This window comes from Danio rerio, chromosome 19 (genome assembly GCF_049306965.1).
Source record: "Danio rerio strain Tuebingen ecotype United States chromosome 19, GRCz12tu, whole genome shotgun sequence".
Lineage (NCBI taxonomy): Eukaryota > Metazoa > Chordata > Actinopteri > Cypriniformes > Danionidae > Danio > Danio rerio.
Genome location: NC_133194.1, coordinates 11348446 through 11367397, shown reverse-complemented (window position 1 = coordinate 11367397; position 18952 = coordinate 11348446). Strand labels below are relative to the sequence as shown.

Below are 18952 nucleotides of genomic sequence, written 5' to 3'. Positions count from 1 at the left end.
GCAGTGCACGTTGGACAGTTGATCAAGGATATAGCGCTGGATCGTGTCTCACTATAGTTGTTAAACGTGATATTTAATTCATCTTGTCTCTATCTAATGACTCTTCGGTCTTTTGAATCTAACAGGTAACATGTCACAGCATCAGCACACTGCTTCAGTCTTTCACTTTCACACTTAGTAATTTTAGTGAAAACCTGAGATACTGTTGGTTGTGCACCTTTTTTATCGACCAACTTCCTGCGGAAAAAGTGATTGACAGGTGGTAATTTGTGTGTAACTTATCTTTATTTATTTATGATTTGTTTATGGGTAAAACAAAGACCATGTGGGTCAGGTAGTTAAAACAGTAGTCTACAAATAATTTATTCGTTATGAATTAATTAATTATTCATAAATAATTAATTTACTTCTGCCTATGACGACGATGCCATTGGTCTACATCGCCCAACCCTAATGTGAATACAAACCAGCCAAGAAGGTGGGACAAGGAGGGACAGTCGGACCAGGGTGTGAAAGCACCCTAAAGATTTTAGTTTTTTATCAATATTAATATATATATAATATTTTCAAATAGTTGAGTCTCAAATATTGTTTTATCATAACCAAACATTAATGGAAATCTTCTTTATTCAGTTTTCAGGTAATGTATAAACCTCAGTTAAAAAAAAAAACCACTTATGGTTTTGTGATCCAGGGTCACGTATGATAAAATGACACTAGAGTTTTCATAAATATGTTCACATTTTAATTTAAATATTGCCTTATCTTTCAGGTTATAGTGCTGTGGTAGGAGACAGCACATCAGACTCCGCCCTCAACAGTGCCAGCCAATCACAGAACAGCCAATCCTCATCCTTAAATTTAGCTGTAACAAATCAGCTGTAAGTAATGGCTTGCTCAGAACACCACAGCAACTTGTTTTTAACTTGTATATTTTCATATTTTATATAAGGATGCACAATATTATCAGAATGTTTAATATGCCAATAATGCTGGTATGTCTTATCAATAAGATGTGTTGATTATTAGCCTGAAACTACTCCAAAACGTGCTTGCTGGGGAGAATTACTTTGATCAAGTAGTTTTCCAGTGTTACATCATCAGACTCTGGCTCAAATTGTTCAAATTTGTTGGTCAAATTTACCATCATTAATTCTTACAACGTGCACAAACTGTACACATTTCAACATATTAAAAACAATAGTGAACTGATTTTTTCTACAGTAAAATTGGGCATTTTAACATGGGAGTCTATGAGGATTACTCCCTGTTGGAGCCAGCCTCCAGTGGCCAGTTGATGAATTGCATTTTCAGTAACTTCTGTATTTGCTTCACACTACTATTAAAAACACTTCAAACTACATGTTTGTGTGATTTGTCTCATTAAAACAGATTTTCTAAATGTTTTTTTCTTGCTCTCGTCAAAACAGTATGGACAGCGGGTCCAGCCTGCTGGGGTCAATGACACTGGCACCCAGCTCGCCCTCACCGGTGTACAGTGAAAGCAAAGCAGGCGGTGGAAGCCTGCTGAACGGCCCACACTCATACACACAGCCTGCCGACACCATCAAGGTCAGTCACTGAACATCTGCACACACACACAGCAGTTTGTATGTTGTTACATCACACTACACCCGTTTGATGTGTGGGTGTTCATCTGAAGGCAAAGTCTGCTTTGCTGTAGCGTGACCTGCAAGCTGGACTGGATGGGGAACAGCTAGTGCTCTATAGTGCTATTGAACACCAACTGAATGCTACATGAAATTTAGATGAAATAAATTAGGTGAAAACGCATGGAGAGACGGAGTTGGTGGTAATTATATTCAGAGGTTAGGATTTTGTTTTTAATCGGAGCATTATTTTACTTAAAATACTTTTTTGTGTGAAATATTAGCTGTTTTTAACAATAGGAGTGATGATAAATTATTTTTGAGGCACCAAATCAGCACATTATAATAAGGATCATGTGAAATTTACTAACATAGAAATAAGTATTTTTTTATTGTAATGAATTAGACTTCTTTTAAACTAACTTTTTTTTTTAAACTAACTATTATTAGTTTTAACTTAAAATACATTAATTTGATCATCTTTTTTATTCTACTGGGTTATATATCATATGAAGCAGCTTAACCTGTTAGCACTCAATTTTGGGGATTTACACCTACCTAAATTTAAATAGTAACAGTTCCTGACTCCAGTAAGCTACAAACACAAATTATGTATAATTGGAAACAAGACACTTTGAGCTTTAAGGCTGATTTATACTTCTGCGTAAAACGCCGGCGTATGCTACGGCGCTGACGCATAGCCCTTCGCCGTGGCCGTCACCGTCACTGACGTGCACCTCTCAAAAAATGTAACTACATGTCGCAACGACGCGTAGCGTAAGCTCTGTGATTGGTCGGCTTGGTAGCTCTGACGAGTCTGGGCGGGACCGAGAGCCGCGCGAATGGCGCGAGCGATTGTTTACAAGTGTGGAGTCCCGTGAAGGAGCTCCGGATGGAAAGTTTTGTTTTGTGTTTACCTCATAGTTAAAGTTGTTGCACGTCCGCCGGTTCCTGCCTCAAAATGAGCGAGTTTGAGCCACTTGTACATCCAAGAAGTGTTCAGGAAAAGCAAAAAGCAGCGAAGAAACTTGACACAGAGGAGCATTTACACCTTACTGCCAACTAGCGTTTCGGAAGTGTTAAAGCAGACAGACAGAGACAGCACGCAGAAGTATAAATGCACAGCCACGCGCGTTGCATGCGCCGTGGGTTACGCCGGTCACCTGAAGCAGAAGTATAAATCAGGCTTTAGGATGCTTTCACACCTATGAATCGATTCAGTTGTTCCGAAACAGAGATTACAAATGTTAAATTGTTGCTCTTTGCTCTTGGAGCGGTTCGCTTTCACACTGCAAAGTTTCTAATCGGACCAAAAGAGCTAAAACGAGTCATGTGTGAGTTAACTCTCCTTACATTGGTCAGAGTGTCAGGGTTTATTTTGCAGCGTCCCGCTAAGCTGTCAGGAGAGGTGGTGGTTTGGTGGTGATTGACAGCGTGCGCGCGCTACGTGTCTGAGGAGAGGTGCGGTGGGGAGGGATGAGAAGGGTGCGCGACGATGCAAATTTGAGGACCGGGAGGGAGACGCGAGATTACCGGGAGATCATCACTTGTTTGCGGGCATCCGGAGACTCTCGAAACTTCCCGCCCTACTCATAATTCTCTCCTCATATAGCCGTAAGCCTATTACATATCCATAAAACACTCTGATATAACCGCGCTCGGATCAAATCGCTTTCTCACTGCAATCGAACAGCTCCAGGGTTGGTTTCAATCGAGCCGAGACCACCTCATTCAAGCGATCTCGGAGCGATTACTTTGGCGCGGAACAGAGCGCGATTGCCCTGTTTACATATGCCAAACGAACCGCGCTAACTGGGCTAACGAGACACGTTCTGAAACAAAAGTGTAGGTGTGAAAGCACCCTTACTGTGGTGAAAGGAGAAAGAAGAGTTACATGTTAAAAAATTAAAAAAGTTATACATAATGAAGTAGAAAAAAAAATTGTATTGTGTTCAATATTTGTTTTCTATATAGAAACACAGCAAAACATTAATGATTTTTGACGGATCATATGACATTGAAGACTGGAGTAATGATGCTTAATATGTTCACCATCACAGGAATAAATTACATTTTAAAATTTTATAGAATAGAAAAATACTTTAAATGTTGATATCTTAATTTTTTATTTTCATTTGTTTAATTTAGCAAATGAGATTCATAGGTGTAAACTCTGCATTGTAATTGATCAATTATAATAATGTATGATTTAAATGATGATTTAAATTGATACAAGCAGTGATGCTACTAGCTTAACTACATTTCTCATATTTGGGATTTAGATTTAGTGTAAGTAGAGCAATGTAAACATTGTAAACTAAGCTTGGTAGATTCAAACAATGTAGTGTAAAAACATCAATATCTGTGCATTGTTCATTAATATCAAAAGCGTATCAAACGTTTATGTACTATGAAGTTATACAAATAATGTAGAGTTTTATATTTATATATTTATCTTTTAAAAAATAGCTTAAATTAGCAAATAAAACACAATGCAGGCCTACTGGGCAAAAAGGGATGTCTCTCAGACAATTTTAGAAGCTGTCATTCATGCATTCTCACCATACTTTAGGTCTTGGTCCTGTGTTTATTTTCATAGCATTCCGTGGAATAAAAGAACAGCGTCCTAACTCTGTCTTTCGGGAAATGCTGTTGCCGTTTATTGTAAAGTAAATCGGACTCATTCAAAGTAGCATCGCTGAACAAAAACACATTAAAAGTGCATGCTACACTTCTGACTGTACACTGTGTTTTCTTTTTCTTATATTGCACAGAGTTTTGAGGTAAGGGACATTTTCATTTGCCCTTCACGGACAGTCGCACAGTCTAATCCAGTTTATTAAACTCCGTCTTTTTAAATCAAATTCAAAAGCGGAATATGTCTCCTCATAAAGCCGGCGCATCAGCGTGCTGCTACATTGAAAACATATTCAGTTCGCGATTCTGGTTGGTTCTTGGGATATAGCGGCTTTTGCTGTCAAAGGCAAGTGGCGTTTTTGCATCTGAAGTCTTCACATCTTATTTACCATAATTTATTTTCATCACCAGTTATGATAGTAGAACAGTTTCTAAAGCCGTTTGTGATGCCTCTGGTCTAACGCACCACCGGGCTTCAGAAACCCATTCTCAAAGACTTACTTTTAGATATTACTAGGGTAGCACAAATATTCTGAATTCCTTAATGAGAATTCAAATGAGCCGTTTTAGTCTAGATTAATTCCAAAATTACAGTGAGATTAATCTAGATAACATTTTTTTTTATCTATGTTCACCTATAATAATAATAATACATAATCAGCATTTGTTAGTATGCACTATATTACCGGGTGTGCAAAGGGAGCGCATAGGGACCCTGCCACTTGGAACACATCTATAGCTAGTTTTGAATAATTATTCCCAAACTCTATTCAATAACTGAAAGACCCAGTATGTTTTTCATCTTTATCATTTTTGTCTCTTTTGCCACAGTAAAGTTGTCGTGTCTGTGCATAATCGTTTCTTGGAACACATTTCTGGTTTTCGGTGAAATTGTCCATCATCTTTTGTTGCCCATGGTACTGTTTGGAGTACATGTTAGAGCACCAGTGTCAATTTTAATTGACCATTGTTTCTAAAGTGTCTTTGTCCTTCCTTCATTCGCTCTTTTCAGCCTCAGGAGCCTCCAAGCTCTCTAAAGTCAATGGCAGAGCGAGTCGCTCAAGGCTCAGGGTTAGACGGAGAGCTGTCTGCACTACATATCCCCAGTGGTAAGAATCAACAAGAGCTCATTATCACAGGCTTGAAAATGACTTAACGTCTCGGGCGGTTGTTACGAATTGTACAATTATTCATTAATAAGAATTGGCGTATGAATGATAAATAAGAACATATGCTTTATATCAATGTTTAATGAGTGTTTATGAATTTTAGCATGCCTTTGGAAATGGTTAAATCATACTATACTAGCATAGTCTTTATTCTACAGCCAGTGCTTTTATCGTACTGATCTGTTTTGGGAATGTTGGGTGTAAATAATGAATTGTGATCATCTCATTTTACTTATTAAATGTGGTCTTTAGCACTTAAACTGACAGACAGCTTTGTTGCCAGATATTGCTATGAAAAACTGACCATTTCCAAACAATTTCTTACAAAAAAATGCTTGGAAAATGCACCAAAATTAAATTCTGCAAAAAATTAATAAAATTGCCAACCAAAAATGTCATCTTCCCACTTATAATGCTTTAATTACTTTATTAATTCTGTCAGATTGAGTATTAATAACAAGTGATGTGCAATATGGACTTAATTATATCACAATATTTACTTTCCTGTACTTTTATTTTTTATTTTTTAACCAGTAAAGAGTGTTGTGACCACACATTTAATTTAGTACTCATATTTTCATTCATACTAGAAGCTAGTGGGCGCTATTGTGCATACTCTACACATATATGCTTCACAGAAGTCAAAACTTCCATTTATCACTGTAGCTGCGTAAACCACATAAACAACACCTTTTTAAATAAATGAATAATTTGATCAAACATGAAGACAATAAACTCGTGATTGTTACAGTAATTGTGGCCATTTTGGGTATATAATAAGAATAAAGTATATTTAAATTGCAGTGCTAATTGGCATTAGCCTTTATTGCTTTATACACTCACCGGCCACTTTATTAGGTACACCTGTCCAACTGCTTGTTAATGCAAATTTATAACCGGCCAATCCCATGGCAGCAACTTGATGCATTTAGACATGTAGACATGGTCAACGTGATCTACTGCAGTTTAAACCGAGCACCAGAATGGGGAAGAAAAGTGATTTAAGTGACTTTAAACTTTGAAGGGGGGTGGGGGGGGGGGGTGGGGGGGGGGTTTACATTTGACATCCAAACCATATGGGTTTAGGATTGTAGTAGAGTTAGTAAAATTAATACTTATTAGTGTTACGGAAATGTTATATTATTGCTCATCCATGTTAGCAACATGACTTTGATTTACTTCAGTTTTTATTATTGAACATGAACATATGTTTAGAGGACTGGTCTGTTATCTTACCCTTTTCTCCACTGTTGGTTGATTTGTCTCCTTCCTCCTCTTCCAGATATATTCCCAAGCTCCACGGCTCCATCAGGCACTCCTGCAGCTCCACAGTTGTCTCTGTCAGAGGTCAGTATCCCTCCATCATTGGGTGTGTGTCCACTGGGCCCCGTTCCGCTCTCCAAAGACCAACTCTACCAGCAAGCCATGCAAGAGTCTGCTTGGGCACACATGCCTCACCCGTCCGACTCTGAGAGGATCAGGTGAGCACACACACATACACACACACACAGTTCATTAACATTCACTGATTCTGACAGGTGACTACACTCATGTTCCAGGCCTGGGAGATTCTTGGAATCTGGGGAATTTAGTGTTTTACATAAATTTTTCATCATTTTTTTCCACTGGGTTGTATAATATCTAAGGCTGTTTTATGATCATTTAGGGCATTGCAGAATGAGCTGTATCTGCTTATACCATAGCCATAGCACTCAGAATGAAACTAAAAACTACAATAATATTTCATTTGAAATTAGACATCGGATCATAACCGTTTTCAAGCTATACTGTGGTTTGGAAAAGTCAAGGTTTTAAAACCACCATAATGTTCTGCTATACCGTTCCTACAGTATATGTAAGATTTTTTTATTTACGTTTTTGTTTTTAGAGCAACAGTATCTCCAGCAGAAAGCATATCCAAAAATGTTGTTTTAAATTTCATTACAATTATTTAGCCTGACACGTTTACTGCTCCAAAATATTTTAAATGTTTCTTAAAATAAAATATATTGTGTTCAAAGGAGAAAAAGTTTTAGTTTTTTACCCAGACGTGCAAAAAGAATATATTTTAGAGCAGTAATCACAATACCGTCAAACCATGATATCTTTATCCAAGGTTATCATACCATCAGAATCTTATACCGACCCATGCCTATTTGAAATGACTTTTTAATGTACTTGCTCATTTGATTATTTACATGTCAAAATGATTGCTTAAAACACTTTGTATTATCTGCTTTCATCAAATTAGCTCTGGATTGCATTTTTAAGAAATGTATGTAGATAAGATGTGTATTTCTACATGAAATTGTCCATGCTTGTTCACATATGGCTGCAATGGCTCGTTCCCATAATTATTTAAAATGAGGTTTATTCATTTAATTTCTGTTTTGATTGGTTGGTTGATTGATTTACTATTTTATTTAGTATGTATTTTAAATATAAACCAGATTTAAATGTAAAATTAGTAATTACCAAAATGTCTTTTTCTCATTTTTATAAGTATTATGTTTGCTCTTTTTGTTGTATTAATCTGCATGTACAGTTGAAGTCAGAATTATTAGCCCCCCTTTTAATTTTTTCTTTTTTAATTTTTCCCAAATTAGGTTTAACAGAGCAAGGAAATTTTCTTCTGGAGAAAGCCTTGTTTGTTTTATTTCGGCAAGAATAAAGGCAGTTTTAAATTTTTTTAAAACCTTTTAAGGTCAAAATTATTAGCCCCTTTAAGCTATATTTATTCTTATTTAAATATATATATATATATATATATATATATATATATATATATATATATATATATATATATATATATATATATATATATATAATTTACAGTCATCATGGCAAAGATAAAATAAATCAGTTATTAGAAACGAGTTATTAAAGCTGTTAGGTTTAAAATGTGCTGAAAAATCTTCTTTCTGTTTAACAGAAATTGGGGGGAAAACTAAACGGGACTAATAATTCAGCTTCATAAAAATCTATCTATTGAAGCAATCAATTTATTAAAAAAACGTTGGCCAGAATTATGCATTATAGGCTTAAATTATAGAGAGAAATAATAGATGAACAGAGACTGCAGTCAGATCATGAAGCAGATCAATGTTGATCTTTCTTTTGAGGTGTCATTACAGAAATGACGAATATAATAAGCCTAATACAAAATATTGTACGATTAAAATATGTAAAAATGATCAGGTGGTAATTCCTGTCAATTTTCTCACATATGATAATAAGCAAATCTCGTTAATATTTCAGCATGCTTTCACTTTTGTATTTGACATGAAACGCACATTTGCTGGAAGTAATGACATCCCGCCCTAATCATCATTCTTGTTTTATATAGCCGGGGGCTATTTCATAATACACTGTAATATTGCTTGGTTCGTTAATTCGTTGTTTGCTTTCTCACCACAATCAAGCCGCTCCCGAGTTCGATCAAATCGAGCCGAGACCACCTCATTCAGGTGATCTTGGATTGCTTGATTTGGCGCCATTGCGGGATTCACATATGCCAAACAAACCATGCTCACTGGGTAAACGAGACAAATTCCAAAACAAATGTCAATGTGTGAAACCACCCTAAGACTGTATTTGCACGCGATTGACTGACAGACAGTCACCGCCAAATTAAACTTTAGTGACAAAGGCAGCAAGTGACAACGATCCTGTCTACTGCCCCGAGCATCTCTCATGCTGGCCTCGGGACATCAGGCAGTCCTTATTGTCAAGCCCTGCACAAGAAAACTGAATAGATATATGCTCAGAAGCCAGAGTCACAAACTCAGATGTATGGAGGGAATTTAAGTGGAAAATCATTACAAGATATTTCCGCACCCCACAAATTAAAACATAGATAAGAAGGTTTAAGGCTCATCTCACAGATGCTGGAGAGAATAGGGTGATCATTTAGGGAACCACTCTCGTTTGATATTGCCTAAATTGCAGCAGTTCTAGCATATTTATAAGGTACTTGGAGAGATCATTTGGATTAATATTCCCTTTGCTCCAACTGGGGCAGTCCTAAGTATGGTGCCTGAGAGCATTAGGGAAAGAAGAATTATTTATTTATTTCAAATATTGCTTTCTGCAGCACTAAAATGTAGCGTGTCTTACTGGCTCAGATCAGACCCACTTACGTAAGAAATAATTAGAGAAATTTACGAAATGGAAAGCATAACTTATTGCCTTAGACCAGGGATGGGCAAACTTGATCCTCGAGGGCCAGTGCCCCTGCAGAGTTTTGTTTCAACACTAGTCAGACACACCTGAACAAACTAATCAGTGTCTTCAAGATCACTATAAATCTATAAGCAGGTGTGTTTAATTAGAGTTGGTGATAAACTGTGCAGAGCATCAGCCCTCCAGGACCGAGTTTGCCCACCCCTGCCTTAGACCTTAGATCAGGGGTTCTCAACTGGTTTGGCCATGGGACCCACATTTTTACATGATCATCAAGCCGTGACCCACATTTTTAGGAACTATAATATAAATTATATTTAATTTTGTATTTATTTGTTAACATACACAAGTGGTGACAAATAAATCATGAGAAAGCTACCAAGACTTACAAATAAACCGTTTTTTTCTGCTGTCATAACAAAATGTATCAAATTATAGAAATATTACAAAGTAAAAGCGACAAATACTGTTAACAGTGGTCAGGGTAAGAAAAGGTCCAGTTACCATGAACTAAACTGAACTATTAATTAAACATATTGTTGTCTGGTTTCTAAATGAAACCTTCTAAACTTAAAATTTTAGTTTACATGCTCTCATGTGAGAGCAACTCACTACATATGGCACACTGAGGCTTAAAGTCTTTTTTTGTTTTTAATATATGTAAATCCATACTTTACATTGTGCATATTTATTGCCATATTTAAATAAAATTTCATGTGTCAAATGGTAGCGCGCATTTCAAAATAAAAGTCTGGTATAAGCAAAATAAGTTAAAAATTAAACTTTTGTTATTTTTTGACCACCACTGAAAATGTCCCCGCGACCCAAAAGTGGGTCACCACCAGTTGAGAAACACTGCCTTAGATGAATATATTTGAAGCGATATATTTTGAAGATGTTGGTTCTTCTTACAATACACACAAACGTTATTTCTTTCTATCACTTTTCAGTTGATCCGGGTTGTTTAAATTACAAAATTGTTTTGATTGTGTTTTGTCCAATCCTGTTCAAACACTCAATCTACTTTTTTTTATTTATGCACAAACAGGCAGTACCTAATGAGGAACCCCTGCCCAACACTGCCTTTTCACCACCAGATGCCACCTCCTCACTCCGACAGTGTGGAGTTTTACCAGAGACTGTCTACCGAGACCCTGTTCTTCATCTTTTACTACTTAGAGGTGTGTGTGCTAACAATTAATGCCCTCAATGAAGCCTCTGTAATTGCAAAAAGGTTGTTTTGTCCATCAGTAAGCACATATGGCTTGCATTTCATTGACTTATCAGAGACACTATTGATCTCTGAGTGAGATTTTAAGGATAACAGTCAGATTATAGTCACTTTTTATTGGTAAACTCTAAGGGACTGACAAATAGTTTTTTTGCACTCCCAAGGGCACAAAAGCGCAGTATCTAGCAGCCAAAGCCTTGAAAAAACAGTCATGGAGGTTTCACACAAAGTACATGATGTGGTTCCAGAGGCACGAGGAGCCCAAGACCATCACAGATGAGTTTGAACAAGTGAGTAACATTATAAAATGTTCTATGACTAGAGTTTATCATGTATGGTCATTTTATAATTGTTGTTTTAACAATAAGCAATTGCTAGTCACTTAGCAAAAAAACATGGTTTACAATTCCCGGTCCATGTATGCGCAAATCAAACCTGTTTTATCCAATATGGGGCAAAATGTTTCATTGGTAGCGTCACTAGCATAATTCGTGGGTAAATATCTTTTTGGCTTTCGTTTATTTTTATAAAAATTAATTTTTCTTTGCGTGGAGATGTTGTAAGTGCAAATTCATAACCATATTTATCATTGTTGTATTTGTTTTAGAGTGTGTTTTGCTGTTATTCTGTAAGTGTTGCCTGATGGCTCGTTTCCACCGAGCGGTACAATTCAGTACAGTATTCATTAATTTCCATTTCTACTGTAAGATATAACAAATTTGCAAACCATACTGTACTGTACACCTTTTTGGGACCCTTTTGTAATCACAACAGTGTGGTATCAATCAGATAGCAGCAGCTGAAAGGTATTGGTTGGCAGACAATCACTTGCCTGTGCAACAAGTGAGGAGAACAACAAATTATGAAGCTCCATTTTTAATTACAAAGCTGAGACGTGACCCCACAATACAATGACGGCATGCAACAATGAACCATGGTCGACTCGAGCTCAAAAAAAGCGTCATCTTCTTAAGACAAACAGCCGCATGACTAGAGGCAAGAACATGATCGGCTGTATGCCCTCCATTGTTGTTTACCATTTACGTTTCATCTAAAACACAGGTGTCAAGCTCAGTTCCTGGAGGCTGCAGCTCTGCACAGTTTAGTTCCAACCCTAGTCAAACACACCTGATCAAACTAATTGAGTGCTTCAGGCTTGTTTGATACCTACAGATGTGGTGAAGCAGTGCTGGAACTAAACTGTGCAGGGCTGTGGCCCTCCAGGAATTGAGTTTGACACCCCTGATCTAAACACATATAGAAGAGTGACTCGCACCACTTCCACTGTGTTTTTGCACACACTTACATTTAAAATAATTAACTTAAGTGCACACAAAAGATAGTATACGAATGGCCCAAATGGCTTTCTTCCTTGAGCAAAAATGATATCGACTGCAAGTTTCTGGTGTTCGCTTTCTGTTATACACCTAGCAAGTAAGGGTATTTTTGGCAGTACAAACATAAACCTGATCAGGCTAACCTGTGCCAAACTGTACTAAACCGCTCAGTGGAAACCAGGCATTGGAAATGCTTCTATGAAAGCATAAATGTGACCTTCGCAATGCTTGAGAAATCAATAAAGCTATTTGATTTTAAAATGTTCATTTATTCCAAAATGACTCTTTCGCTTGTCATATTTATTAGAAAAAGCTCATTCTGTACTTGATCGACACTTAAACAGCCCCTATTATACATTAAAGAAGGGTCATATTTTGGTTTTAAGGGTCTCCAACAACAGTCTGATATGTATACAAGGTCAAAAAGCACTTTTGTTGTCTCATGATATGCATTTATTTTTACCTAATTATCCCAGCGACTTGTTCCCAAAACCCCTCCTTAGCGCGAAGCTAAACTGCTCTTATTGGACCGATGATTTGGGTAGAGAAAATAACACTAATTTTCCCCTCACACTTCCAATAATATCCAGCTGAGCACAGCGTCTTCACGGCTTAATTCAATTGGCGTATGCTACAGTGCTTGTCTTCCTCTTTTTCTTTGCTACTGTGTTAGTGGGCGGGGCTGCAGGTTTAAATTTTCCTGGGTTTGCGCACGCAACAATTGGGTGAGGCTTAAGTTTCATTTCTACGTCACGTCGAAATGGCTAAAGACTCATTATCAAGACAATTCATTTGAAGCACTATGAGTTGACTCTTTTATAAATGAATTAATAGTTTTAAACACTGTGCACTTTCAGGTTAAGCCTTAGCTGATTATTTTACTTCACTTACAGCTGTGCCACACACTGCATGGAAGGTCATTTTCAAAAACCCATAATAGGGGCTCTTTAAGGAACCATAATAATAGGGCTAATGTGTGTGTAATGCTTGATTTATACCCTGCAAGTAGCTGACACCGTTGGGAACATTTATACTTCTGTGTTGCTCCGCAATAGGGGTTGAATGATTTTAGATTTTTAGAAGTCGACTTTTATGTTAAGAAATTTGACGTCGACTAGTCGCTGGTGATGTCAACATAAGAAGCAAATGTTTTGCACCCGGGCTATGTTTACTGTTAAATAAAGGCTATAACGTTAAGCCTTATTACACTGTCAGAGACTTGCTCAGATGCATATTTTACCGCTAGAAAGTTTACCTTAACCAATCTGGAGCTTTCTTTTGTAGGGGCGTGATTATGATGTAGCGCCTGTTGTTGGTGTCCCGAGGGTAAATCCTCTTGCCGACACCAGACAACAGTTCAACAAACTGAAATCCCATTTTATATTACGAATAACCAATAAAATTAAACAACTACTGTCTATTTAGTTTCATTTCTAAATGTTCGTATCACACAAAATCTGCAGAAACTCACATCTGGTCCGATCACCTCCCCCAGAGAATTGTAATTCTATAGTGATCACTAACTGGCTTCTGTACTAGAAGACGGGGCTTCATTCGCCACATTAACCGTTACACTTTCCCCATTCAAAAATATACGAGTGACCTTCTTGTATATTCTATAGTTTTGGCTAGAGTCACCGGGCAAACAGAAGCATCTATTGTGAATTTGACGCACGAATGAAGTGAGTAAACTCAATGTTCACGCCTCTATTTACGTGTGAATATCGTGATTTATCTGCTCGTGCCACGTCTAGTGTGAACACAGCACTAAATTTAACCAGTCGACTAGTCAGTTTAATCCTTACTCTTCAATAACACTTTCGAAATGCTAGCCAGCAGTAGAGTATCTGCTTTCCACTGTATCGAAGTTATTTGTTGTTTTGAGTTTGCGCCAGAAATGCACACAATTCTATTGTGGACATAGCTCAAACTCTTACTCATTAAAGAAAAAAGAGCCGGAGACCAGCGAACAGTCAACTAATAATTATACATCTGGAGCTCTTCCATGGGACTCGACTCTTGTTAAACCATCACACCATCGGCCTCACTCTGCTCCCAAGGCTTTATCGAGATGTCACAGATCTTATGCTCTGCGTTGCCACGATTTTGTAGTTGCGGTTTTTGAGAGGTGTGTGTCAGGGTACAGCAAAGGGTATGTGAGGCTACGCCAGACCTGCACTTGATGCAGTACAAGTACAAATTGGCCTTAGCTTGATGCCAGTCAATTACGGCAATGGCAGACTGGCTGATATATAGGTAAAGTCAAAATTATTAGCCCGCCTTTGAGTATTTTTTTCCTTTAAATATTTTTAACAGAACAAGGAAATTTTCACAGTATGTCTGATAATATTTTTTTTTCTGGAGAAAGTCTTATTTGTTTTATTTTGGCTAGAATCAAAGCAGTTTAAAAAAATTTAAAGCCATTTTAAGGTCAAAATTATTAGCCCTTTTAAGCTATATTGTTTTTGATAATCTACAAAACAAAACATCGTTATACAATAACTTGCCTAATTACCCTAACATGCCTAGTTAACCTAATTAACCTAGTTAAACATTTAAATGTCACTTTAAGCTGTATAGAAGTGTCTTGAAAAATATCTAGTCAAATATTATTTACTGTCATCATGGCAAAGATAAAAAAAATCAGTTATTAGAAATGAGTTATTAAAACTTTTATGTTTAGAAATGGTATGAAAAAATCTCTCCATTAAACAGAAATTGGTGGTAAAAACGGGGCTAATGATTCAGGGGGGCTAATAATTCTGACTTTAACTTTATATAAAGCTGCTTTAGGTAATCGTGGGTTATATTATTTGGTATTTATTGCATTTATGTTCTTCTCACAGAAGTCTTGTCAATGCATATTTCCATTCTCACAATTAAAGGTGTATTATTAATGTGATAAATATTCTAATTATTCAAAGTAGCTACAGGAGTAACTGCTGAACAAATCATTGGTTGTTAATCTATTTATGTTACTTGCTTTGTCGTTTGGATGAATGCCTCAGTAAATCACTCATAAAACTGCAACTTTCCATCAAGCACTGGTAGCTATAGTATCATGTTTATCCATGACAGGCCTAAACAAGCCATATAATTGCACAAAAACACACTCAGCGAAATTTTCTAATAATGATTAATAATAATAATTGTTTAATAATCGTTTAAATCCCTCAAAGAATAAATTATAATTCAGTACTTCCTTGTCTACTTTTTTTGTCCAAGAAACTGTTACTATGATGGTACTAAGCATGTCATCAAAACCAGGCTGACTAATTTCCCAGTGGTTCCCTTGAGATTTTCTGTATATGTGTGATTAAAACCATTTAAAAGGTAACGGAATGGTTTTCTTTTTCTGTCTTTCCGCAGGGGACATATATTTACTTTGACTATGAGAAATGGGGCCAGAGGAAAAAGGAAGGATTTACGTTTGAGTACAGGTACCTGGAGGACCGAGACCTTCAGTGACGGATGGTCAACTAGAAAGGAGAAGGACTACTGTCGACATTCCGGACTGAATCAAAACACACACACACACACACACACATGTACACTCTCTTTTATTCATCGCGGAGGAGAGCCAGATGCACATGCGAGGCTGTTTTATGTCTCGCTGGTGCAAAAATGCATCTGGAGCCCCTCCCTTTCTTTACAATCACACCTTCCCATTGGCCACTCCCTTCGTGACTCCGCCCTCTCATTCAGTCAGACTTAACGACAGTACATCGGAAATTTATGGAGCGTTTTTTTTTTTGCGCCAAAGAAGTTGATTGTGGTCAAATAAAGCATTCAGCTCTTTCAATAAGTTGATAGCAAATTGGTGTGAATTATTTAGCTGTGGCTAACATTCTGCCATTATATCAGTAAAATAAAGCCAAACTAATATGATTTTTTTAGCAACAGATGTTTGGTTTAAAGAAAATAAATGATTGGGCACAACTGTTTTTTCTGCTTATAAAGGGGTTCACCAAAGCCATTACATGTTTCTCTTTAGGAAGCTTGTTTTATTGTCGAGTTAAACCCTTGTATTACTATTAAAATCAAAGCACAGTCATCACGGGATAGTTTTTTTAAAACTTGTTTATTCATCCTGATTTTAATTCAATTTACATACCACAGAATGATAGCGTTTGGTGGAAAAACAAACCAAAATTTTACGTTTTATTTAACAAAAATCCTGATTTGACCCTTAGTTGTCATGCATGACTATATTTTCATGAGACTATTAGGAAAGTCCCTTTCAATCAAAGTCTGTTCACGCGACGACCATATGTGCAAGTCCTCCAGGCAGTTCATTCAAAGACCAAAGTCCAATCTGAATGATTATGGGACTCCTGAAATCTCAAAATAAAAAACAAAAACACTTACTGAAAGCTCTAATTACATTTAAAACTCTTTATTTCCCATTTTCTCCAGCTACAGCGTGTGCGCAAAGATACACTGGTCTCCTTTTATGGATTTTTTAATGGTAACCAGAGCACGTGGTTGTATATACTGGAATAACAGAGAAAATCTGGGGCAAATAATTGGCGATGGCACTGGAAGGACAAGATATGTGCTGTGATGTCAAAATCACCCGTTACTCCTCAAACAATTAGAGGTTTTCGTAACGAACAAGTGAATCTGTAAAGACTCCTCCCACAGAGTTTAAACATGCGATTTTATGTCGTATGACACTGCGAAAAGGGGCGGGATTAAACCAGATGATTAGACATTTAAAAAAAGCGAGCGATTAGTCCATATTTTAAATGTTTGTACAGAGAGGTCATGTTTGGATCTTTGATTGGCCTCACATAGTCATGTGATGCGATTTTGTGGGTCTGAGTAACCAAGCCTAAACTTTGCAACAAAACTTGCCGCAAAAGTTTGTGTTTCTTGTTGCATTCGCTTGCGTATGAATGGAAGTCTATATGGCCAAAAGTGCAGTGTGACCGCTGCTTAACAATTGGCTATTTCTTATGGAGGTGGGACTTTTTAAACTGTTGACTTTAGAATTGAGCGTATAGCTGTAGTTTTTGCTATTCGTACTTGATTTCCAAACCTGTTTGTTGAGTGAAATGGACTGAAATCATACACTGATAGCATCACGATCAGGATTTTAGTTAAATAGTATGTTAAAATGTTGTTTGTCTCTCACCAAAACCCCTGAGCACATAGAATATATAATGTGTGTAGCATGCTGTTACACTTTAGGCCATATTTTTTAAGTTTTAAAGGGTTAGTTCACCCATAAATGAACATTCATCATTTACGATCCCTCATGTGGTTCCAATTAGGGCTGGGCCGATAAACAATATTATATCGAATCACAATAAAAATTGATGTGAATAACGATGATAAGCTCTGGACTTTTTACTCCATATTACTCTAAGAGGCAGTCACACAGCAAAAATGTGCAATGAGAATCTAAAAGTGTGTTGAAATTAAAGATGTGCCGAATATTCGCCCACTGAAATCATATCGAACTAGAATATGTTTTGCCATTTAATGGACCCTCTAATATTTGTAACTTCAGTCATTGTTTGGATACTCTTTTAAATCTGGAAGCATTAACAACTGATATCGAAATATGTATCGTTATCGTTCAATATGGAAAATAACTGTCGAGACTGCATTTTTGCCATATCGCCCAGCCCTAGTTCCAACCCTTTATTAGTTTCTTTCTTTACAAGTCTACTGAACACAAAAGAAGATACTTTGAAAAATGTTGAATGCTGCTAGTCACTGACATCCATATTAAGGGGAAAAAAATGAGTATGGAAGTTAACGGTTCCTGCTTTTTTCAAAACTCTTCCGTTCATCAGAAGGAAGAAACTCAAATATGTTCAGAGTGAATCAGAAAATGATCTTTGGGTGAACTGTCCCCTTGTCTATTTATGAGCAGGACATTTTTAGGTCCAATTAAATAAAACAGGAGCCAATAGGCATTACTAGAACAGCAGAGTGAGTAAATAATGACCATCATTTTAGGGTGAACTATCCCTTTAATTCATACAGATAAGCTTGTAATACATGTCCTAAATGCTAATGTTGATCTTCTAATCATGTTATCACTGTGGAGCCCAATAATCAGTTTCTTGAACCAGCGCAAACACGTTATTTGGACACTCGGATTTCTATCGGCAAAAATACACAGATATTTTTCCTTTTTTCTGCACTCCGAAAGGGAATTAATGAATATGATCGAATGTTTATCTCCATCTGAAACTCTTTTGAAAGCAGATTTCTCATTTCGCAACTTGCCCAGCAAACAATTTTGTGTTTATTAGATGTCAAACAGACATCTACACGTAGACAGCTTGGCTAATACAAGACTAAACTTGGGCTGTCAGTGAAAATCTAATACTAGTCGTCAAATAGACAGATTAGACAGACTTTATATGTGTAGTCATTCAATTCTGTTTATTTGACGACTAGTCTAGTTTTGGCCTATTCTTAGATGTCTTTTCACTGACAGCCCAAATTTAGCCTTGTTTTAGCCAAGACAACGATGTTTAGACATCTATTAGACATCTATTAGTCGTCTTTTCAAAACAAAAAAATGCTTGCTGGGTTCATTTGAGTGGCGGTTTTATTAGAAAGGGATGTGGTTGAAATTTTGTTTCAATTCAGAACGTATTGGGCATTAAAATACTCAACCTTATTTTATCTAAATGATTATATTTCCGGTCACACTTTACAATCAGGTTTCATTAGGTAATGTATTCACTAACATGAACTACTAAAGAACAATACTTGTACAGCATTTAATAATCATAGTTCGACATTTACTAAATCCAAATTCAT

The 18952-nt window shown here is 36.7% G+C and overlaps 1 protein-coding gene across 3 annotated transcripts in view; it reads left to right on the top strand.

Annotated features, from left to right (window-relative positions):
* The window catches only part of cnot3b (CCR4-NOT transcription complex, subunit 3b), a 39717-nt gene extending 23746 nt beyond the window's left edge, over nt 1–15971 (top strand). For 2 of the 3 annotated variants that reach the window (XM_017352187.3, XM_009294029.4), the window contains exons 12-18: nt 773–881; nt 1431–1572; nt 5260–5356; nt 6699–6897; nt 10647–10779; nt 10994–11119; nt 15536–15971. In XM_017352187.3, the coding sequence (XP_017207676.1) occupies nt 773–881; nt 1431–1572; nt 5260–5356; nt 6699–6897; nt 10647–10779; nt 10994–11119; nt 15536–15634 (905 nt within the window). In that variant the 3' untranslated portion in view covers nt 15635–15971. 3 annotated transcript variants of the gene reach the window in all.
* Nucleotides 15972–18952: the final 2981 nt, after the last annotated feature.